Source organism: Xiphophorus maculatus, chromosome 16 (genome assembly GCF_002775205.1).
Source record: "Xiphophorus maculatus strain JP 163 A chromosome 16, X_maculatus-5.0-male, whole genome shotgun sequence".
In the NCBI taxonomy this organism is placed as follows: Eukaryota; Metazoa; Chordata; class Actinopteri; order Cyprinodontiformes; family Poeciliidae; genus Xiphophorus; species Xiphophorus maculatus.
The window spans coordinates 23,937,681-23,962,091 of record NC_036458.1 but is presented as its reverse complement, the minus strand read 5'-3'; the positions used below and the strand labels follow the sequence as shown (position 1 = coordinate 23,962,091).

Sequence of the window (24,411 nt, the reverse complement as noted above, 5' to 3'; positions counted from 1 at the left end):
CATGATTTCTATTCCCCCACACCCACAGAAACCCCCACACACATACACACCTATGAACACCTTGAACCCCTGGCCCTTTACATTCATCCTAACATCATATATAAGCAGTTTCTACTTCATTTTTTTAGCCTAAAACGAGAGTTTGTCTTCAAAAATGGTTTCTTTTAAGCAGTAAGTAGAAGCTGCTTGTGATTTGATTAGTAATTTCCAGGTATGATTAACGTCAACATATACCCCAAAAACATTAATTCTTTTACCTGTAGGAAGTATTTCTCTAGTATTCTCATTGTCTCAGTTGAAAAACACGCTGAGCTTCAATTACTGTCTCAGCTTCAAGGTGACTGATAATCAAAAGGCCATGATGGATGCTAACATGTATGCTGAGGTTGAAACAAGTGGTAGAGTTTGTCTTCAGAACTTAAACTGGTATAAATATTTATATTTATTTTGAGTGAATTCTATCCTCTCTCATCAATGCCATACTCTCGTGATCTGCTCTCTGCTATTATGTAAAAAACTAATAATGTGGAGGTGGGTGTGCAAGCCTGCGTTCCCATTAATCACAAAGACGCTAAACAAACACCTGCAGCTCTCCCTGGTTCCAGCAGTCGCTCGTCCCTGACCTTGAGGGGAAATATCAATATATATATACTGTATATATATACAGTATATATAATTGTTATTTTAAATGGCAGAACAAATCAGCAGGAATGTTGTTAAATATGAGCGCCAGTTTAGTTAAATTTGACCAATGTGTGCTAGTTGGATCTTTGGTGACTTCTTGAAAGTTTCATTGCTGTCTTTACAAAAGTAGCGGCACCAAATGAAAATATTTGCTCCACAAAATAGCACAAGTGCAGCATAAATATTAATATCAGCTTTAAGATTCAGAAGGTCACTGGGTAACTTGACTTGGATCCAGCTTAGATTAAAGCATTGGCTGTGGTTGAGGGTATGGTTTAAGGTTATGGTTAGGTGGGTAAATACTTTTTTAAAGCATTGTGTGTCAACATAAATCCTAGAACTCTGATGTTTTATTGCGTATAATTAGCACTTTCTGGTCAAATGAAACAGCCCTCTGAATCCTAAAGGAGTTTTCATAAACAGGTTAGCACCTCGTAAAATAATACCTGATTTTGTGTATGAAGGATTTGTCTTAGGGGTTGTAATTACAGCTCAATTGAACTTGGTAGATGAATGTTTTTCTCACAAATAGTCTGTGAATCCAAAGCACATCCTTTAGAAGGATGAAACAGAGGGCATCCTTCAAGTGTCTCTTTGATCCAGTCTAATGAGACCTCAGGATGTTTACTCAGGCGTCTTCTCAAGTACGGATTGAATACACTCAGTTTTAACGAACCAACCTATCAGTTTGAAGACACACAGCTGTGGGGATTTCCTCCGCTCCGGCAATCCCATTGTGGAGGTAGACCTTGTCTTTAGAGACGAAAGTCAGATGAAACTCGTCGTTCTGCCGCACTCAGCTGATAGATTCTGTCATGCTCCAAGATGTTGAGGATGCGGAGAGCAGGCAGAAAGCAGGTAGATGGAAATCAATCCAAACTTTAATCACAGACGATGGTGCAGGGCAGGAAATCCAGGAAGTTGAGGTAGACCCACAGATGAAGGCCTGAGGCATTAGAACTGCAGCCAAAGCAAACATAATAGGCCAGCAACCAGAACAGGAAGAACTGATCCTAATGCAGACACTGGTGGTTTTAAGAGAAGGACTCAGGTATGAGGTCTAGCAGTAAAAAACTAACTAGAGCATAGAAACAAAATCAGACATGAAGTCATTACTATATGAAACAGAGTTTAAATTTATGGCCCAAACCGAAAGCCCGGGCTTTGGTTTGACAGCAGAGAAAGTCAAACTAGAGTGTACAATGTAAAGTCGCGTTAATCTACTCATTATAGTGTAAACAGAGGAGTAGATAGTTGAGGAAAAAAAGAGAAAAGAAGCCAACGAGACTGTAACAAGAGCAGTGCACTGCATGGGCATGCGGCTCCGCCCTGCTTTGCTCGAGAATCGGTGAGATGGGCTCCTATCAATCACACATCCCAGGGGATTTGCAACTGACTCACCCTGCGGTTACAACAAACAACAAGATGGAGTTGGAAGATGTTCAACAAAAGCTAAAAACTGGAGAAGAGACACTTCTTACTTAAACAAAAGCAGGAAAATCTTAATATATTGGATCTACTTGGGGCTTGAGCCTCTAATTAAAGTTCTACACAATGCTTATGGACTTGAGCCCAAACAGAACTCTATAGTGAAACCCCCCCCCCCAAAAAAACCCACCAAGAGTTCTGATGATGAACCCACACTACAACACCCTGAGAACATATTTGTAGGCCTGTTGCAGTAAGCAATAAATAAATCAACCACACAACGAATTAAAATTAGCTAAATAATTTCCATTTGCATGATTTATTGTTTTTCTCTTTTCTCTCTTTCTACCAAAAACTGGATGACCAAAGTCTTCAGTCTGGTGTTTTGGTCTCAATTAAACCTTTTTTTGAAGCACAATTTTGTTGACAGAGACTTCATAATTCATTTTGCTTGTTGTTCTTTAGAATTGAAAGTTTATTGATCTTTCAGAATGTGTTCTTGCATTATTATGACATTGTATCATATTACTCTCAACTCAACAATATTATCCTTTACCTCAATAACTTCAGGGACAATTTATCGTCCAGCAAAATTTGCTAGTGACAGGCCTACACATTTACACAGATCACAGGAGAGCCGAAGAAATCCACAGTGTGGCGCTACATGTTAGCTGCTGAATTTATTTTCCAAAAGGATAAATAGGCTACAAGTAATAATCCTTCATACAGCCTTTCACGTGCTGAGGCATGCATTGGGTCTTAATCAAGTCTTTGAAACTGAGAATTGGAAAATGTGATTGGAAACCGGTAATCAAATTTATTTAATTCAATCTGCATTCTGGGTTAATTGTCCACCATCCTGTGGGCAGCTGTGGCTCAGAAGGTACATGCTCTGCAGCTTCAGAGTGAGTGTGGCGTCTGTTACCTCTGTGTTTCACAGTGACATCAACAGAAGATTGAGAGGGGAATGATTGCCTCTACAAGGAGGCCATTCACAATTCATGGTGGAAGTTTGGAAGTTGCTGAAGTAAAAAAAAAAAAAAAAAAAAAAAAAAAAACGCTCTTTCTCATCAAGTGAAGTCAGTGTGGACCGTTGCTTTGAGCAGCACGTTTAAAAGTGAGCCCTATAAACTTTACGTCTTCATTTGAATCTTATTTTGCTGTAAGGCAAGAAGGAGTTCTTGGTTTGCGTTGTGCCAATAAAGACTTTTCATTGGTTGCTGAAACACTGAAAAAAGTTTCCCATCTTTTAAATAGTTTTTCAGGCACCAATATTGTTGATTCATAAAAAAACAAACAAACAAAAAAACATGTTTGTGGTTCAGGAATGTCCTGACACAGAGAAAGCCACATTTATAGGCCATGTCTAGTATGTCTGTGTGGTCTGAGCTCTTCTGGAATGGACTCGCTTGGCAGTCCTCTCAAGGCTGTGGTTCTCCTTGTTTCCTACCACACTTCTTCTTTCCACTCAATTTTCTGTTAATATGCCTGGATACAGAACTTTGTGAACAGCCAGCTTCTTCAGCAATGGCCTTGTGTGTCTGACTGTCTTCTGGATGTCTGTCCAGTCCTACTGACCCGGAGTGAGAGACTCTTGGAATATGTGTGGGATGATTCTGGATGATAGGGTTAGTGATAGGCCCACAAACTGCCCTGGTACCTGTGCAGGTATATCTATCAGCAGAATAATCTTAGGGTTGTTTTTGTTTGAAGTGGAATAGAGTTAGATCAGCCCTCCGTCCGTCCGTTGGTAGTTTGAAGTACAAGCTTCATAAGAACTCCACAAATACCAAAATCAGAGTGAGTTGTTGATGATGTTATAAGGGACGGTTGTAAAACCAGTCTGATCTAGCACAAGTTTTCATTTAGAGCATTTAACATGCTGGTGTGTTCATGTTTGGGGAATTACAGGTTGCTTTGAACTAATGGGTGTTTACACTAGACTTACTATCTTTCTCTATGTGGTGCTTTGCTCAGATCGTTTTGTTCCCATTAAAGGCTTATAAAAAGTTCCTCGGTGCCTAATCTTCTCCTTCCTTCCTTCCTTTCTGCGCTCACTCAGGAAAACAGGAAGAGAAGTAGAGGCTATTTTTGTTGTAATTATATTTTTGTCAGTGTGTTTTAATGAAATAAACCAGTGATGAAACTAATCATTTAACTAGTAATCCCACCGGGAGTGTGCTCTTAGTTTCTGTAATGTTGTGGAGGCATAACATATCATGTTATGATCATAACATTTCACCTGATTACACTCCAGCATCTCCCTTCTACTTTCATGGAGTCTGAAGGTTTAATAAATGATGTTAACAGTTGACTCATCAGTCATGGTTTCATCTTAAGCTGCAACAGATTCTTTGGACATGCTTTAATGTTCTGTTGTAACTTGCCTGAGTCCATAAATGATTCTGCAGGTTGTGGAAGACAGTCAAGTTATTTTGACATTAAAAAGCATAGACTCTGGATAAAATGTATCAGACGGCAAAATTATTACACGTGATCTACACAAACATACTAAACTATGATGGATTTTGTCTGTTCATCCCTACAGTTCAAGAGAGTTTGTTATTTAAGCACAAATAAAGGAGACACCCATAAGGAAACCTCCTTTCTGCCTCGTATTCAGGCCACTAGTTTTTCCTTCCTTTAGCTCAGATTAGAAACCGGTTTCCTGTCCAGTTGGTTGGTTCAAGGCTTCTAAATGTGTTTCCTGCAGCAGATCAGATTAGCTCCCCCTGTCTGTTCCAGTTTGTTATATGAACCCTCATAACGCACAGGATGGACAATAATAACAGTAGAAATGATTTGAAGAGACAAGATGTCGCCCGTTCAAAGGATCCTCTGTTATAGTTACCTCACTCAAATAAAGTCTAAAGTTACAAGAAAATTGAGGTTAATAAATCATGCATTTAAGAGTTTCATGCTTGTCAAGCAGATGAAGAAGAAAATGAAAGGAAGCTGACTGAAGCTATTTTGTCAAAGTTGAGTTACAGCAATAAAAACGTGAAGATTTAATACATGATGTTCCAGGATTTTATGATTTTAGATTACTGAGTGTAAATCAGTCTGATAGGTCACATCACAGGCTCTACATCTTCAAACCTCTGCTGTCCTCATAAATCATGCAGTTATCTTCTATGTCTGTCAGCCCAAAAGGAAACGTTTGTGTGGAGCAACTTTTCAATAAGTGAAAACAATATACATTCCATCTCTAAGTCAACAAATTCATACAATGGATAAAAAAGAAATCAAAAACAGAATCTTCAGAAGTATCAGCTCCTTGTTCAGACCTTTGGAGTTCACTGTTTGCACAATTCAAACCTCTGTCGTCTCCTCTGGGTATTACTGCTACATTCAGAAATCTGGATCTTTAACTCTCTTTAATTTTACAATTGTACACCAAGCTGCCGGTGCTTTTCAATAAACCTGCCACACATTTAGTACAGCAAGTAATCCTGCTTTTGATAAATAATATTTGGTAACACCTTATTTGATGGGGTGTGCATAAGACTGACATGACACTGTCACAAACATGAAAGCGTTTCCATGAATGTTTACGACTGTTGTCATGAAGTGTCATTTGATAAATAATGACACTTTTAATGAAAAGTTGACAATTTTAATGGACTTTTAATGCAACTTTAAAGCATTAAAAGTGTCATTACTTATTGATTGACACTTCCTGACAAGAGTCACAAACATTCCATTATAACAGTGTCATGTCACTTTTATGCACAACCCAACAAATAAAGTGTTACCGAATATTTTACCTGTATAGAGGCGTAAATAACCTTATATTATGTAAGATACCCATAGATACGCAAGACGAGAAATGTTGAGAAGAGATGGAACAGTCAGCCCTGAGCAAGAGCCTTAGTCTACTTATGTTGCATTCCCACCAGCGCTAGTCCACTGTAATCTAACTCTAGCTTGTTGGTCTAGAAAGTCCGCTTTGATTGGGGAGGTGTGAAAGCAAACTGGTCTGCCGACAAACCAAGGTCTAGTTGTGGTTGAAGTGAACTCTGGGCTGGTTCCAATGGATATGTGAACACTAAGCGGACCATAGACTGCTTCAAAAGCAGGAAGCAGGCCATAGCGCAGTGCATTCTGGGTAAATACAGCCAAAAAACATGAGCACTAATTCATGATGGGGTACAGGGAGAGCCTTTGCTGCCCACTGGCGAAAACCAGTTGTGTTAGCTGCACTGCTAGCGTCCAGGGAGCATCCTCGTTATTAATGGGAGCTGCGGTTAGAGGAGCAAAGCAGCTGTAGTTCCAGAGCAGTGTGTTTGGAGCCGTCTTCTCTGTGAGGACGGTGGAGGTAGTACTGGTTCTTCATTCCTGCAGAATTTCAAATAAGCTAGGTTCAAGTCTTACTCTTTGGCCGGAATACAGTCACTGATTACCCAGGCAGTTAACTAAAATATATCTAAAGCACTATTCTGTAAAACATAAGAAATTGTGACATCATCAGAACATACTGTAAAGGCACAGAAAACATTGAACAGCTGAAGAAGGATTGAAAAGTTCCCCTCTCTGGATGTAAACTAAAGTCAGAGACTAAAATCTGATGAGGGCCCCTTCCCTACCTGCAGCGTACTGGTCCCAGCTGTTACAATGGAGACACAAATTATACACATGTAGAATCAAGGATAAACACAAACATACACACGCCCTCACACACACGTCTTTCTATCTGCACTGGGACTTTGCATTGACTCACATTCATTTATATAGCCTAACACTGACACTTACCCTAAACCTAACTATTACCACAACATGCCTAAGCCTAACCCTAAACTAAACTCAATTCACACCTTAGTCCTAGAATTGGCCCCTGACCTCTAACCCCCAACACAGCACGTCTTCTTATAGCCCGGGCTTTGAGCCCCATAAAGAGCAGTCGGTCCTCACGGCAGTGTAAGGATAAATAATCCTTACACTGTAGCAAATATAAGGCCGGCCACACACACAAACACACACGCACGCAGAGGAATGTATAGCTCTCATTTCCTCACACACAGGGGTCAATTAAAAATGAGTCAGCCCCTACAGCTGAACGTGAAAGCAGACACTTCCTGTTGATGTGAAGTTAAGGTTTCAGTGATAAACAGTAAGTTAAGTGATATTGTAGCAGAAAAAAAACTCCAAGAAGAAAATTACTTAGCTGTAAAAACAGGATAATAACTAATAAAGAATAGCGTTACCTTGCTAGCTGTTCATTGCTAAGATAGTTTGGTTGAACCTGTAAAAGAAAGCTTGACAGGGGCAGTGAGATTTTTTTAAGGTTTGGTTTTGAGCACAGTTTATTTAAAAACAAGCAAACAAGTAGCCAGAAGAACAAGGGAAAATAAAACATCCGTACAGTACGGAGAATGAAACAATTAGCTTTCCGCTACGTGTCTGTTTGACAAGGGGTAGAAAGAAGTGAAAAAGTATTTAATCCTCTCCCTTATCTGATTTTACTGAAATATATCACTTGCTTACTCAGTAACAATCAGAAGTGTGAAATCAAAAGCCTTCTGTGGTATTCATATGTATGGTCAGTTTCTATGCTAAAGAACAAACTCATACATAATTTGTTATATAAAAGTAAAATGATTACAAACTGACTCACTTCAGAACAAAGCAGATTTACCAACACATTATAATGCACACATATAATGTGTGCATTATAATGTACACTTGACTGATATAGATCTATCAGTGAATAGATCTATCTGGATCTATTGACTGAATAGAACTGCACAATATAGCTAATTGGAATATTAGTCTGTGCAATGTCACATTTTCCTGCAGCTTGCTGTCTCAGAGTTGTGTGGAGCAGGTTGTGACTCTAGAGGGAGCTATTTGAGGTCTGATAAATGCTGACTGGACCACCAGGCCAGAAACTTTAAGATGTGAAAGGAAACTTTCCGTATTTTAATCTGAACCTGACGGATGATTTTCATGGAAAATGATCAGAAGAATCCTCTCATATGGAGTAGCTGCTTTCTCCAGTCTATATCTGTCTCACACTGGGGGCTTTCCCAGTGGAAGGAGGGGCCGTTTGTATTAGGTTTAAACAGAATGAATTATTAAGAACAGCTGCTATATGGACCGGAGTATTTATAATGAGCTGCTTGTGACTAATAGTGAGAAACCCACCCAGACAGAGCCCACTCCCACTCAGGATCTACAGCCAGCTGTTGAGGCCGCAACGTAAACTCAGACCAACACTTCAGAAGCTGAACTTCAAGAGCTTTACATATGAATGTAGAGTACACATGCATGTTGCAAAAGTATTCATTCCCCAAAAACTTTCATTTGGTTTATTTTATGTAACAAACTAACACAGTGTAGGGCATCTCTATGATGATACATGGCCTCAGAGGATCTTTAGAGAACGACAGTGAACAAGCAGCATCATGGAGACCAAGGAGACTGTCGCCATGGAGAAGTTTAGACAAGGGTTAGTTCTACAACTATATCACATGCTCTGAACATGGAGAGAGGATGAGCCAGCTGCAGACCCGCCAACACATGAAGGTCCAACTGAACGGGCAGAGGAGCAGCCAAGAGGACCATGGTGACTCTGGAGGAGCTGCAGAGATCTAAAGTCTTTAAAAAATGAAGGCCTTAAAATGTCTTAAATTCATGATAAAATGAAAAAGTAAGTTGGCCTTAAATACATCATAAATAATAACAGGTTTTAAAAGGGCAGTACTGTGTGAAATTGACTTTTGTGAGCTTTACATCATATTATAATGTTATTCCCTCATCAAAAACATATGTGGAAAGTTTCTTTGAAATCCTTTAATCATCATGGCAACCATTCGGGATGCAAAACGCCTGAGTGGACCTAGCCCTGCCTTCAGGGACGCAGCTCCTCCTCAGAGCTGCAGCTTTCAAGTTTCCAAGTGCCTCACAGAGCAGCTCTCCTCCACTCAGCTCCTTCAGACTAGCCGAAAGCAATTAGCAAACAGCTGATGGTACTGGAATCTGCTGCGCTCGTTATAGGAGTCACTTCTCAAGGTTAATAGAGGAGCCATGTTGACTTCATGACTTCCAGAAGGTGGAGTTTCAGGAAGAGGAGGAGTTTTTAAAGAGACAGAGACCCAATTTCAAGGCTTTCTTATGTCCATCATGGCTGAGTGCAAATTAGGTAGGAAGAGGTTGGTCTTTGGCTCGTTTCTGTTACCGGCTCATATGATGCTGCGTTCATTCTGTGCCAAACAGTGTGGAACTCCAGTGGTTAAGACCGCAGAGAGCCATGTGGGAGCCACAAAGCTGCTGCCAAGGGCCACAAACAGACCAAAGGAAGTCCACAGTTTTTACTGCTATGAGCTTATCTGTCACATGAAATCCAAATGAAACATGTTGGATGTTGTGAAAGGCTCCAAGCAGCCTGAGACGTCTGCAGGAGCTGGAACCAGGCCAGCGTCTCTGGACGGCCATGTCACAGCGTGTTAGTGGGAAAGTTAGACAGTTTAACCAGGAAACCATTTTCTCCTGTTGGCAGGAAATGTGTCATCTTCTGACACAAACTCTGACACACGCAGCCACGCCTCTCCACACACACACTCACAGTGATATGAGATCCTGCCCAGTTGTATATGTGTGTCACTGCAGACAGCTGTGCCTCCACACCAGGTAATGAACTGCTCTCTCCTTCCTGTTTTACTGTTTTTAACGGCTCCATGTTTTTCTGTCTTACTTGAACTGCTGCTGTCCAGGCACTGCTGGATTTCTGGACTCTTAACAGGCTCCTTATGAAAACTAGACTGGATGTGAGATAGTTGCCTTCTTCACTCAGGAAGCACAGCAAACTGACTGAACATTGCATAACTTTTAACTCCTCTCATTCTCACTGTCTGCAAAAAATAAGTATGTAATTATTTTTGATCATCTAATTATTCCAATTAGGTTTTCTGCGCATTTCATTTCTCACAAAGCAAAACTAAACTGTACAGAAACTGAGCAGAAAATGATCAAAAACAACTGTCACAAAAGAGCATGTATGACACTTTTCACTTTGCTCTGAGTCCTGGATTGTCTCAGTTTTTAATTTGAACATAAAAATATGGATTTATTTTTCAGAGCTAGCCACTTGTAGTCAGAAGCAATCATAAAATATTTTAACCCATGACTTCAAATATATTCTAATCTGAACATAACCTACATAGTATGCTTATTTCTTTTTTATGTTTAGATATACATAAGTTAAACTTTCTTACATCTAAAACACTGAAACACTTCCAGGCGTAGAATTAAAGAAATAAGAAAGCATCTTCATTCATTCTAAAAAAGACATAAAGCAACAAAGAGAAGTGGATTTCTTCCTTTGCCCTCTGAGAATGTCTGGAAAAATTTGGTCAAAACACCCTGACATTTACACACACCACCTGCTTTCTTATTACAGCACCAATCATAATCCAAGTTCTGTTTGTGTTGAGCTGGAGATTAGAATAATCTGAATTCAGCTGTTAGAAATACCCAAACAATATCATAATCCTTCCGAATATGAAGGAATAAAATCCCATTAATGTTTCTTGTTAGATTAGACAAAAATGTAAACAGTTTGATGTGCAGATATGGGTGGATTTTATTAAACGTATACAAACGATACAAACTATATCAGTCAGTCTGAAAAAGCATTCTGTATTGCACGTTAAAGAATGTTGAAAATCGTTTTTTAAAATTGGTCTTTCAGCAGCAGCAGCAGCTCGCTGAAGACTTTCTATGGCTTTATGTGTTTTTTAGAAATTGTGGGTTTAAGATGCACTTCTGGAAACTTTTGAGGTTGTTTTTGTCTGATAGATACCCCGTAATCTGCAGTGTGTGGTTTTGTATACTCGAGGCTGCATTAAAAAAAGACTTTATAGTTTGGTAAAGATCGGTTTAAAAGGATCAGTTCCAGTTTTAGTGCAAACTAAACCAAACTAAAACAGTGGAAGTAAAGTCAAGCGGAGTAGTGTGGACTCCATGTTCCTGAGGAGACGGCTATGAAAAATATTGGATCGTCTCTTCTTGTAAAAATGATATTTGAATCCAAATCATCTTCATGTTGTCATGGTTTACACAGCGGAAATGGGTGCCTATCGTCTCCTTACACTGCAAATATCAATCTGTGCAATATTTATAAAGCAAAAGACTTCACCCTGTCCTGATCGTTAGCAGATGGCCTCATGTTGGACTCTAGAGTACTTTGGGGCACAGAGTCCTCCCGCATGGTGTGTGTGCTGGTGTACTCTGTGGGGTTTTCAATGTGTTTTGGTAAAACATCTCTTCTTTAGATTCGTTGCGTTTAAAGGATGTCTTTTCAGAAATCTCATGCTTTGGTCAGATGCAACTCACAGCTTCCTGGTTTCTGAGCTTCACGCTCTGACGTTGGGCTGAACCTATTGGATGTCCAGGCTGCTGTGTGGAATGATGACTAGATCAATGGCAGCAACAGTTGCTTCTCTGCGATCACTGCTGATGTTTTTCCGGCGCGGCGTTGTGTCATGGCGCGCTCCAGAGCAGCCCACCGCAGAACTGTAACTGTTAATGAGGTGAACTTGATTTGAAGCACCTGGATGATACTTCCTGTCTGAAAGCTGAGGGAATTAACAACGGGGAACTTTTTACACACAGCCTCTCTCTGTCTGGGCTTCTTCTTTGTTTTATAAATAGTGTCGGTGCGAGGTTATGTCATTTATTACATATTCTAGTACTCTAGAGGTTACTGGTAAATAATTTTAGAACCAGATAAAGACCAGATTGCTTTTTTATGTCCTGGTGCATGAGCATAGGTGGAAATATGAGTCAATTGGACGTTTCAGTGGATTTGAAAGACATTAAAAGAGTCATTCAGTGGAAAAACACAGGTCTGCAGTCATCATGTGTTTCACCAAATTGTGATAAGTTTACTGTATGTCAGACTTGTCCTGCTGAGAGACCTTCTAAGACTTTAAATGTAGAGTCTTACATTTAGCGTCCCCAAAAAGGAAATACCCAATATTTCTGACCCAATAAGGAAATACTTTTTCAGCTTCCAACAGGTCTTCTTCCAGAATGAACTCCATCCACCTTCCCATCAACACTGACCAAATTCTTCTGCTCATGAAGACAGTATTTTTATAGCATGAGGTCAGTGTGTAGTGTTAAGTCTTATGCTGTGCATGTTGGACATAAAGAACAGGCCACCTCCTACCAAATGTTTGCAGTATCTTATAAATGGCAAACAGCAAGAATAGGACTGAACCACTAATGCTTCGTTTCCACTGAGCGTCAGATCGGTTTGATATTTTGTCTGTTTCCATTGTAAAACCGTGCCATACAACCCTTACTGCGCCCCCTTCAGCTGGAGGTCGATAAGCCAAAAGTACGATACAATTAGGGCAGAGGTATTGGCGTCCTTTGACTAGGTACAGAAAAACATCACTGCTTACGACAAAGCACAAGATGTGGTAGCGTATATCGATTGTTTGTCGCTGCTCTAGCATGATGCTATGCTAGGTGTTTGTGTTTAAACACGCCTGTCCAGTGGGAGTCCAGCTGAAGACACAGAGAACTGTGGAAAAGCTCTCCTGAATATGGCGTGCTGACCTGCAGTGACCCATACCGTAATGGATTCCTTTATGCCAGAAAATTGTGAAAACCGAGTTAATTTCCATTTAACTTGACAGTCTTGTACTACCCCTTGCACTTTGCCTTGCAGCATGAATGTCTTGAGTTCAATTCTCGACCTGGCTGAGCTGAGATGTTCTGTCCAAGGTTCTCTCCAGGTACTCCGGCTTCCTCTCAGGGTCTGAAAACCTGACTGTTGGCTTATTCAGTCTCTCTAAATTAGCCCTTAGCTATGAGTGTGTGTCCATCACTTGTCCTGTGTGTCTCTGTGTTTCCCTGTGATGGAGTGGCGACCTGTCCAGGGTGGACCCCGCCTCTCACCCATTGACCACTGGAGATAAGCTTCCGTCCCTCAATGGTGCTGCTATAAGCTGGCATATGGGACAGGTGGATGGAATCTGAATGAAATATAGTGGTGTTCTTTAAAAACCGTGGAGTAATTCATCGGGTATGAAAAACTTTGTGTGACCCTGTATGCTGTAGGATTAAAGAGACCCCAACCTGACAATAGAAACCACATAACCACTGTGTTTGTCGATTTGTCAAACCAAAGCAATGTTTTCTCCACATTTGCCACGAGGTCTGACCATACTTTTAGCCATGCAGAATCTAGTTCAGAGTTCACTGTGCTACTTGTCTGACACAGTGGATGTGGACCGCATGCAGACACTGTTGAAACTAAACTCACTGCAGGAAGTGGAGCTAAGGGGACTAACGGTGAGTTCTTAGGCCGTGTTTAGAACTGCAGTTACCTACGGCTACGAGTGCAGATCTTTCAGAACGACAGCTCAAACCTGGAATCATGACTTTGTTCTTCCTACATGCAAATAAAAAACAAAAACATCTAACTTAGGGCTGGACAACAAATCAGAATAGGCACTTGATCAATATCAATAGATAATACATCTGATAGAATATTCAATATTTAATATATAGAATATTCAATGAGCTCTGATCCAGAGCTGCAGAGCATTCTGGGAGATGTATGCAGAGGAAAGACTTCAGCTGCTCAACCTCTCGCGGCCAGCCGAGCAAGGTGAGTGGCATCAACCAACTCAGTCGCTCTGTGGTTACCCTAGCAACAGCCTGTTCAGTAAATTGTGCAGCAGCGGTTTCAGGTTTCTCCACGGTGCCTCATAGCTGCTTCTAAATTAAAAAACAACAGCATGGAGTGAAATCTGTAGGCAAAACAGAAAAGGTCAAACCACCAGTTTGGCAGCATTTTAAGCACAAAATCAATAAACTTTTTTGTAAGACCATTTAAAAAAAAAAAAACTTAAAATAATAGCAACCTTGATCACAACTTGTTGAAATAGGTGATGCAAAATCTGTCACTGTAGGACACAACTGTCACAAAAAAACCAAAAAACATTGCTATATCCTGAAAGGGTTTCTCTGTACTGGTACTTAGAGAACACCACTTCCTTCTCTGGACTGAATAATGGCCTGTAATGCAGATTTTCTATGCAGCAATATTTAAAAGATGCACCTCAAATTGCTTTACAGTTTAACTGTAAAGCAATTTGAAAAACCCAGCAGCTGTTGACTTGATTTAACTGGGTGACGTCAGAGAGACTTGGAGCTGTTATCAGTGGTGATTGCAGCATCCATGCCTCTCTGGCTGACAGCTCAGTCACTGCTGGGTAAGTGATCCTGATGGGGGAGGAGGGCGTAGTCCTGCTCCTCTCAGGGATTAGTACAAGCTCCTTGGGGCATTTACATTTGAATAGATCCTGGGGCTGCAGTCCAACTGCACCCCCTCCCTCCTCTCTCCCTCTCTGTCTCTCAACCTTTCTTCACTCTGCTCCTGACAGCAGGGAGAACCAAAGGGAGGCAGAAGGGAGGAAAAAAAAAAAAAAGAGTTCCTCAGTTACCAAAAACAAACTTTGCCAGAACGAGTTTGGGAGGTTGCGTTTAGAGGCCTTCCGTTGCCAACTGGGGATTCCCTCTGCTGCCGTTTGTCGGAAAAAAGGTAGGAATTGTTGTTCTCCTTTGGCTGTTTTGGTTTTGTTTCTGCCCTCGTGGATTTCGAAGGGGAGTCCCTGATATTCCATGCTTAGTGTTGTGGCCTAACAATGGAAGCAGATGGGACTGGTCCACTCTGGCTCTCAGGATGGGGGCTGGGGGAAAGGAAGGCCTTCGCTCCGTTTGTCTCTAACTGTTGACTGCAACAGGTCCTCAGAGCCGGAGCTGTTTCCTTAAAGTCCATGGTTATTAGCGAAACTCGTGTGCTCTATTTTTATTGAAGCTTCGCTTCTTTTTAAAACATATTTAAAATAATCCTAGAATCCTTAACAACACACTGAAACTCTTCATTGGTTCCTAAATGCCCGCACTGATCCGGTACGGTTGTAGTGGACCGTAGTAGACCTAGAGCTGGTAGACTGCACCTCTCTGAGGAAACTATTTCTGTTTTTAAGGTACAATCAAATATGACTTTTACAATATAGAAATTTTTGGGGAATAGTAAAAATTATTTTAACAGCAAACATTTCACTTTTCCTAAAGAAACTTGCTTTCTTTAGGAAAATAATTACAACGTGCCCATTATAACAATTTAATTTGATCCTTTATTCTAAAGAGTTTATCACACCGTACCTCCATTTATTTTGGGTGTGATCTCTGATTGGGCTCATTAACTCTTACTATGCTCAAACCAAAATAACTCTGAGTGATCTCTCCTGTGTTTATATTTTACTCCGTGGAGTTGCATGAGCACATTTGTTTGTAGTCGATCGCAGCCCCTTTCAGAGGGTCCTGTTAATGTGTTCACTGCGCCTCACGCTCTGCTGAGACGTATGGACTCGGAATGGGAGGTCAAAGTCATTCCGTCAAAATGACGCCCCTGCTCCCCCTCAGTAGGTTCCTGACTGTAACCTCTATGGGCTGATGGGAAATCCTGGATTACAGAGCCAGTATGACATCATCCAAAGCAGAGGCAGCAGAACGTCTGCTGATGACCACATCGTATCGTCCTCAAGTGTCCATTTGATCAGAGAAAAATATTGACATATTGAAGATGCTATGCAACAACTTTGCTCCTATTTAAAGGGGCAGTATTATGTAAAATGTACTTTTTTGAGCTTTACATCATGTTATAATGTTTTTCTCTCATCAAAAACAAAACTGGACTGTTGAATTGAGTCTTTCATGCTTGTTTGAGAAATCTTTTAATTTCCCCTGCCAACCATTCGGGGATGCCTAAACACTTGCAGTCACAGAGCTCTTTCCACAAGCTCCTCCTCAGAGCTCCAGCGGAGCTCCTGTCTCACAGAGCGTCCCTCCACCAGGCCTCTGCCACTCAGCTCCTCCAGACTAGCAGCAGCAATTAGCAAACACCTGGTGCACCGGCGCATCTACTGAGCTCTTCACAGGAACGACTTCTCAGTGGAGTGCTCCTAAGAACGGTTGTAAACGGCATAATGAGAAGCATTGTTGTAGAAAGAGCAGGAGCTTCTTAAAGAGGAAGAGACACAATTTCAATGGGGTCTAATTGCAAAGTCAAATTTCCATTAAATCATGTGACATACAGCATTTTTATAACAACGGAAGGTACTTGACTGTGCTATAAAATGGCACTAAGTGGCAGAGAAATAAATGATACTGAAACAATCTGCGTGTATAAAGATGTCAATGCAGAGCTCAGCGCCTGGTGTTGAGTTGATATGCTGCAGTTGCAGGCCACACCCCTTTGGTTCTGCAACTTCATCCTCATGATCTGAAAACACTTCACCTTGTTTGATGTGAAAAGTCAGAGTGATCTATAAAGAGGAGTTTGTACTGTAGTTGAATGAATCTTATTTTTCCAGCTTCTGTGTAGACTGTCATAGTTTTCATAGTATTCAGTCATATATGTGTGTGAGAAGCAGCTGATTGCCATTCATCTCTGTTCTTCAGGGACAGATAGTGATGTTCCCCCTGACACCAGACTGGCTTCTGACTCAATGCACTGAGGATGCTTGAATCAGTCAAACTGATTCACCTGGAGGATGTACGCTCTGTCTGAGCGTGCTTCAACATTTTTGGAGGTCAAGGAAAAGGAGAGATGTCTGCACAGTCAGTAACACAAGTGGGAATTTGCATTGCACATAGAATACAAGCTCTCCACAGCTAGCAAAAGTCCTGCAGTGCATCTTCACCTGCTAATGTCCAGCTGTACTACAGGACTTAGAAATGAATTAACAGTTCAACAGTCGGTCAGTGAGGGTGAAAAAAAAAAAATCAGATTTTCACCGATGACTAGTGATGACGCTACGTGAAGTCAGCTGTGTAAAGTCAAAGGAAATTAGTAAGGATGCATAATATTGGATTTTTGGTCGATATCCGATATTCTAAAACTCATTTGGCCGATTACCAATACCAATATTTTTTTGGTGCTAGTGCCCTTTATTTGACTGTTATAAGATAATTTAAATCAAGAAGATGAGCTATAAGAAGCATTAACAATACACACGGCAGCAGCAATGCCTCTTTCTTTTATATTGATGTTGGAAAATGAGGCACTGAAACCTTTTAGTTTAAAAACATCATCACTGGCAAATTATTTCACTTATAACACAGAAAAAATGTCTTATAAACTTCTGAGTGATTTTTTTTCTAATTTAAAATTGAATAAGATATTCCACTAGAAACTAGACCAAAGTACTTGGTAAGCTTTTGTGTTTTTGCACCCTGTATGTAAACATATTTGCTGTATTTTTCTAATGCACATAACTCTGAAGTCATCATTCCTATTGAACCAGCGACCTCTGTCCCAGTCGTCGATTAGCAGCGAGATGTTTGAGGATCAGAATGAATCCTTTTTCCTCTCAAATCGTTCCTGGGTAAAGCCGCATCATTGTCTGAGTGGGTCGGTCTGTTTGGACTCAGCAGGATTAGTTCTGTTCTGTGTGCGCTTGGATATTTATAGTTGATTAAATCATGCGGACTGACACCGGTCAGCGGCCTCTGTGCTCCACCGCGCAGCATTTGTGCATGTGGGCCAAAGCAACAGCTGCTTTTCGCATCTTGTTGAGTCACAGTACACACACACGTGCCAGTCATGCTACATGACTTTGTTGGTGTATTTGCAGGAACATACAGCGGGAGCTTAAAGGCAGGAAGTGTGGGGGGCGAGGGGTTGTCGGCACCGTCCAATCCTCTTACAGCACAGACTGATACATGCAGTCACACGCAGGCCGGAGGCGATAGGCTTCATTCAGCTAAGTCCTGCGAGGCAGCATGCTGCTGTGTGAGTGAACACACTCTAAGCCTGGGGAGGCTAATTATAGCTGCTCTTTACCTGTGTGTGTGTCATTGTCCAATTAAACGTAAACTTGGCTACTGGAGCCATAAATCTGGCCTTTTTTAGAACTTTAAAACCGTTTTGGATTTTCTGGAGAGCTGTCATTAGAACAAAATCTCCTCTGGAGATGAGAAAGAGAACTATTTAAAAACACCCTGACTCAGAACACTGACACAAATTCCTGAAACTGCCTCAAAGAAATAGTTTGTGTGTGTGTGGGATGGGTGTCGTCTATTTCTCATTTTAAAGTCAATTTACAAGAATTATTTTTATACCTGAAAATTATAAACCAATTTAAAATTGCAACATAAGCATGCTGCCTTGTTATTTTCTACATTTTCATAGTTACAGGAGATTAGAAAAGAACTGGCTCTTTAAACTTTCCTTCTTTGTGACGTTTACTGTAAATGGTGTAAACGGTTTACACCGTATGCTAATGGTGCTGAGAGCTGTTAGCCATGTGCTAGTGTTTTTATCTCCATGTTCTGTGTTCAAATACTACACCATGTTCCAAATTATTATGCAAATTGGATTCAAGTGTCATAAAGATAACATTTTTTGTTGTGCTATTAAATTGACGTCAAAAAGAAGGTGGTGGAGTCATTTTTTGGGCTGAAATCAGAGAGAGAGAGAGAGAGAGAGAGAGAGAGAGAGAGAGAGAGAGAGAGAGAGAGAGAGAGAGAGAGAGAGAGAGAGAGAGAGAGAGAGAGAGAGAGAGAGAGAGAGAGAGAGAGAGAGAGAGAGAGAGAGAGAGAGAGAGAGAGAGAGAGAGAGAGAGATAGAGAGAGAGAGAGAGAGAGAGAGAGAGAGGAGAGAGAGAAGAGAGAGAGAGAGAGAGCTGGTCGGCCCCTTCAGAGACCCTGATGGTGTGAAAATGACCTCAGCAAAGTACATGGACTTTCTGACTGATCACTTTCTTTCATGGTTCAAAAGGAAGAGCCGTACCTTCAGTAGCAAAATCATCTTCGTCATGACAATGCACCATCTCATGCTGCAAGGAATACCACTGTGTCATTGGCTGCTATGGGCATAAAAGGGCAGAAACTCATGGTTTGGTCACCATCCTCCTCTGACCTCTGACCTCAACCCTATTGAGAACCTTTGGAGTTTCCTCCAGCAGAAGATCTGAATGCAGTTCATATCAAACAGCAGCTCTGGGAAAGTTTTCTGACATCCTGCAAAGAAAATCAAGCAGAAACTTTCCACAATGGATCTAGAATTGAGCTGTGATATCAAAGAAGGTTCTATGTTAACATGTAACTCTGTCTGTTAAGATGTTTTTGATTGAAATAGTTTCTGATTTTAGTACATGTGATCACTTAATGCCGCACATTCAAAGAATGACCGTTTGCAGTTTTTTATAATCCATAAAATGTTTAGAAAATCTGCTGTGCATAATAATTTGGAACATTTTGCATTTTGAGTTTTTTATTTTTGAAAAAAAATACTGTTCTCATGGGGAGCTTTGTTCAGTAAAATTTGATTTATACTGTAATAGTTCATGACTTGGAAATTATACTGACCATCATTTGCAATGACCTTTTAAGAAAATCTGAGAAAATATCACTTGCATAATAATTTGGAACACAGTGTAAACCAACATGATCACTAATAGATAATTGTAAGGACTGTGTGTAACTTTTACTATTACATCACATTTACTTGAGTAACGGTTTGGAAAATATGACATATAAAATATGACAGCATGGTAAAAAGACGTGGCAAAGAGTGAGAATTTAAATAGGGCAAAATAACATGTTGATGCTGTGTGGCAGTAAATTCAATTTTGCATAGTTTCATCATCACAAATCACATTCTTGAATCCAGTTTATAAGCAATTATTTGATTTTTATCAACGGATTACTTGGGGAGGATTTGTTTTTTTTGTGTGTTTATTTGGTTCTGTGTATCAACCAGTCACAGTCCCTAAAAGACAGCGTCACACCTAGCGACGGGGTCGACCACACCTGGCAACAGGGTCAACCAAACCTAGCTACAGGATCAACCAAACCTAGCTACAGGGTCAACCACACCTAGCAACAGGGTCAACCAAACCTAGCTACAGGGTCAACCACACCTAGCAACAGGGTCAACCAAACCTAGCTACAGGGTCAACCACACCTAGCAACTGACAGTCAGAATGGCTTTTAAAGGCTATCCAATCCATGTATGCCAACGGTAAGAGTTGTAAATTCATTCTCAGGACAAAGTCATGTTGTTCCCCAGTAGAACTGTTGTTGTGTTCGTGGGACAGAATCTCAGTGTGCACTGAGATGGACTGCTTCATCAGGGTTGTGGGTTGAACTCTTCAAGTGGAGCAGTTTCAGTTTCTTGGTGTCTTGTTGATAGTAGGATAGATGTACAGATGAATTGAGACTTTGTCTCCAGCAATGTGGTGTTGCTCTGATCTGATGGGACAGATGAGGGTGAGCAGCTCCACCATCTTGGGTTATCTTGAAGTGGAGCCGAAAGGATTCAGTTGATGCGGTCAGCATGCCTCCTGACCACTTCCCTTTAGGATTTCAGACCCAGATCTTGCTGGAGGAACTAAATATTCTGTCTGACCTGAGAACAATGTAGGAACACTCAGAATTAGGCTGGGGGTGTCTTTGTTTCCTCCTTGGACCTGTTACCCTTTTGACCTGATTATGGATGGATGGAAAACTACTCAATGCCAGACGTTCATGGGCTTTTGAATTTTTCTTGCATATCATATATTTACCCATGACTTCAACATGTCTGCCTGCTCTATCAAGTCACATTGGTTTCTAATTAGTTTTGATAATCGATTGGCAGATCTATTATAGAATCTAGAAGGTCACACCAAAGTTGTGTCTACAGCTCCGCATGTAGATATTCTGAAATCCTGCCTCATAAAGCAGCCTCAACAATTCTGTCACCACACACCATTTTTCTTATTTCTCCTTCATATGGGCAATCTTGTTCTTGAGTTAATTGCATCAGAAAATCCAATCCACGTTCTGTGTTCCATGTCCTCAGAACCTGCAAGAAAGTTGCTGACAGCCCCGCCGAGCCTGATGGAGGAGAGAGGGGATAAGGAGAGTGTCATCATGGGAGACGAGCAAGTGGATGAAGGCAAGAACCACGAACGCCAAAACATCCAGACCTCCAGGTCAGAAAAGGGTCAGCATGAGGAGGAGCATGCAGAGCCAGAGGAGATCGGGAAGGAGAAGGGAATGGGAATCGAAGAGACCAAGAAAGAGTCAGAGCTGGAGGCCGAGGTGCGGCTGGAGCTTCGCCAGTCTGCCTCCGGCTTCCAGACCGGCTTCATCCGAGGCACCGACCTGTTTGGTTACGTGGGCATCGAGGCGGTTCTGGACCAAATGAGGCGCAAGACCATGAAGACTGGATTTGAGTTCAACATTATGGTGGTTGGTGAGTTGAAACAAACATAAAGCCACTCATATTCATATCAAAGAGAATAAAAGTTAGAACTAGGACTAGTGATATCAAAGTCTTGACCAATAAATGATGTCAGTCCTTACAATGAGAAATATGCTCATTACGACTGAAACACGATTTAAATGTTGTGTTTTGGAGACTTTGCACTACTGATTATATCAAGACAAAAACGATAACATAACATCATCAGTGCAGGTGAAGTAGTAAACCAGTGCAGCTGAAATCACTCTGTCAGTATATTTAGCCAGCCGGTTGCTATAACAGAGAGACAGAGTGTTTGAAGTGTTGCTCTTTATGTGTTGGCAACAGATATCTAAAAAGAAAGTGTGCTGCCAGTCATCACTTGGCATCAAAATGGCCTCACCTGCAGGAAACTGCTGCTACACTGCAAAAACACAAAATCTTACCAAGCATCTTTGGTCAAATATGGGAAAAGGTCTTGTTCCTAATCTGTCAGTGGAACTAGTACCTTTTTAAATCAATATTAATTAACTATTGACCTAAAACAAGCTCCCACATCCTGCTGAGAAGTTACTTGTACTTACGTCTTGTCTTATTTCAAGTGTACTAAAGTATTTGCAATAGAAACTGGACCAAAAATACTTGGTGGTTTTGCAGTGTGAGAATTTTGCTACTGAAAGAGAACAGATCAACCAGAGCTTCAAAATGAGAGGCTAAGCTGCACTGATGTAGATTTTAGGATGTCCATTAAGCTCCTCTACAGAACTGTTTATGGATGAACCACACTTCAGTTTGTGGATGTCCAGGGCTGGTTGGGACAGACGTCCCTTCTTGGAGGAGCTGAATGCAAAAGCATGCCTCAACTTTTAGATTCTGATTTCTAAAAGAAATGTGAAAACCCTTCTGGATGTTTGCATTTGTAGTATGTGTAAATATGGAAACGTTTAACGGATATCTTCTGAAGTCATCAACTGTTGGACACATTTTGGGAAAACTTCTTCAAGGTCATTTCACACACACATGTGGGAGAACATTAATACCTTCCCTCCATGTGTTTGGGATTTTCCCTCCAGAAGTTAAAGTCATTGAAACACAAACTAAAGCAACAGGGTTTGCCTCATTAAATACTCCAGTGGTCTAACAAAGCTCCTGCTTTCGATAGTTGGATTAAAGAGATGTGATTCGTGGTACCGTAAGAAAAAATAAGATACAGCAGAAGGGGATGCTATGACAAATTTACAGAGATCTGGTCATAATTTCTGGAATTTATATAAACAAAATAGGAATATCTGGTAAAGATGGAATTATGTATAGTAAGACCTACTGTTTATATTTATTTGAATGTGCATGTTTTGCTATGTGCTGCTGTGCCTTTTACTTGTTGACAGATTATTTCACTTTTCATATAGAAAGAGGAAGTGTGACTCTGTGAGGAAGTGGTTTAGAAAGCTGCTGGCCCGATTTGCACTTTCCTGCTCTACACAAAGTATAGATGATCTACACTTCCTCTGCTGTTTAACTGAAACTTAACCAAGTGTGCACAAGTTATTCTTTTCAGTCATGGCTCACATTCAGGCTACCTGTGGTTTTATGCAACTTTTCCTGACACACATGCATACTTTGTTTTTTTTTTAATTTGTCTGGTGAACTCAGTGTTGGTAAATCTACTACTACTACTTAGGGCTGTGATTAAACCGTGATTTGGTATCTTGGTGTCTCTGTTCTGCTGCAGGAGCGTTTTATTTTATTTTTTCTCTTCATGTAATTCTATAAATGTGCACCCAAGGCCGTGTGTAAAGATGGGTTTTATCAGAGCGGAGGCTGAACGGCTTCTGTTTGCAGGTCAGAGTGGACTGGGGAAGTCTACGCTCGTCAACACTCTGTTCAAGTCAAAAGTCAGCCGGAAGTCCTGCACACCTGACTACGAAGAGCAGATATCCAAAACAGTCAAACTGCATGCAGTCAGTCACGGTGAGCACACGCACACACACACACGCACACACACGCACCCTCTACCCCCTCCACACACACACATGTACACCAGTGTTTGTATGGCTACCTTTGTGGGACTTTTCATTGACTTCCATTCATTTCTACAGCTTAAACCTAATCCTAACCCTAACCAAAACTCAAGTCACACTTTAGTCCTAAATCAAACTCCTGACCCAAAAATCTTGTGGGGACCAGGCTTCGGTCCCCACAAGGAGCAGTGGGTCCCCACAACGTAGTATGTGTCAAGAAAATGGTCTCCACAAGTATTAGAAACAAACGCACAAGCACACACACACACACACACACACACACACACACACACACACACACACACACACACACACACACACACACACACACACACACACACACACACACTTACAGATCACACCTGCAGCTTCAGTGTTTCCACTAACACTCTTCAGAAAGTTGGCCTGAGGAAATCAGTACTTTATGTTTGTGTTGTGTCCTTGCCTTTGTTCTGGCCCCCGTGAATCATTTATGTCCACTGATCTATTCAGAGGCAGCTCTCACATCCTGCTTTCACATCCCTTTTCCCTGAGCCGCTTGTGTCATAAGCAGGAATCCCACCGTGGGCTGGATGCTGAAAGACACGTCTGTTTAACCGTGGATGTGTACTGAGCTTTGAACATTCAAAGACACGTCTGACTATGCGGGAAGAGTTGTAAGGCAGTAGTTTTCTGATGTTATAGTTTGTAAAATCATTTTACAAATGGACACTTATGAATTGTAACAGCGTGGTTCACAAGGGATGAACACAGATTCAGATAAAAAAAAAAAAATCTCAGGTTGAACTGACAGCCCAGTTCTGTCAGGACCAAACAGTTGAAGTTCAGGTTCTCTTTGACATTGTTCATCATTTCCTCTTTGTTATGAACTTCTTCAGCTTACATTTAAAGTTTAACAGAAGCAGAGTCAGGACCACGCATAAACACCACAGACAGTTTTTAATAATATGCACCTTTTCTCACCAAGCCTCTGCATGAGTCAGTAAATCTGTTTCACAAAGAATCCACTAGGGGCGTCCCGAT

The 24,411-nt window shown here is 41.0% G+C and overlaps 1 protein-coding gene across 4 annotated transcripts in view; it reads left to right on the top strand.

Annotated features, from left to right (window-relative positions):
• LOC102228866 (neuronal-specific septin-3) overlaps positions 1-24,411 on the top strand; it is a 49,972-nt gene that overhangs the window by 14,312 nt on the left and 11,249 nt on the right. The window contains exons 1-4 of one of the 4 annotated variants that reach the window (XM_023349401.1): positions 14,509-14,671; positions 16,597-16,755; positions 20,984-21,379; positions 23,210-23,338. In XM_023349401.1, coding sequence (XP_023205169.1) covers positions 16,689-16,755; positions 20,984-21,379; positions 23,210-23,338 — 592 coding nt within the window. In that variant the 5' untranslated portion in view covers positions 14,509-14,671; positions 16,597-16,688. Of the gene's footprint in view, positions 1-9,653; positions 9,742-14,508; positions 14,672-16,596; positions 16,756-20,983; positions 21,380-23,209; positions 23,339-24,411 lie in introns of those variants that run through there. The other 3 variants (XM_023349402.1, XM_023349403.1, XM_023349400.1) reach the window with 3 other exon arrangements.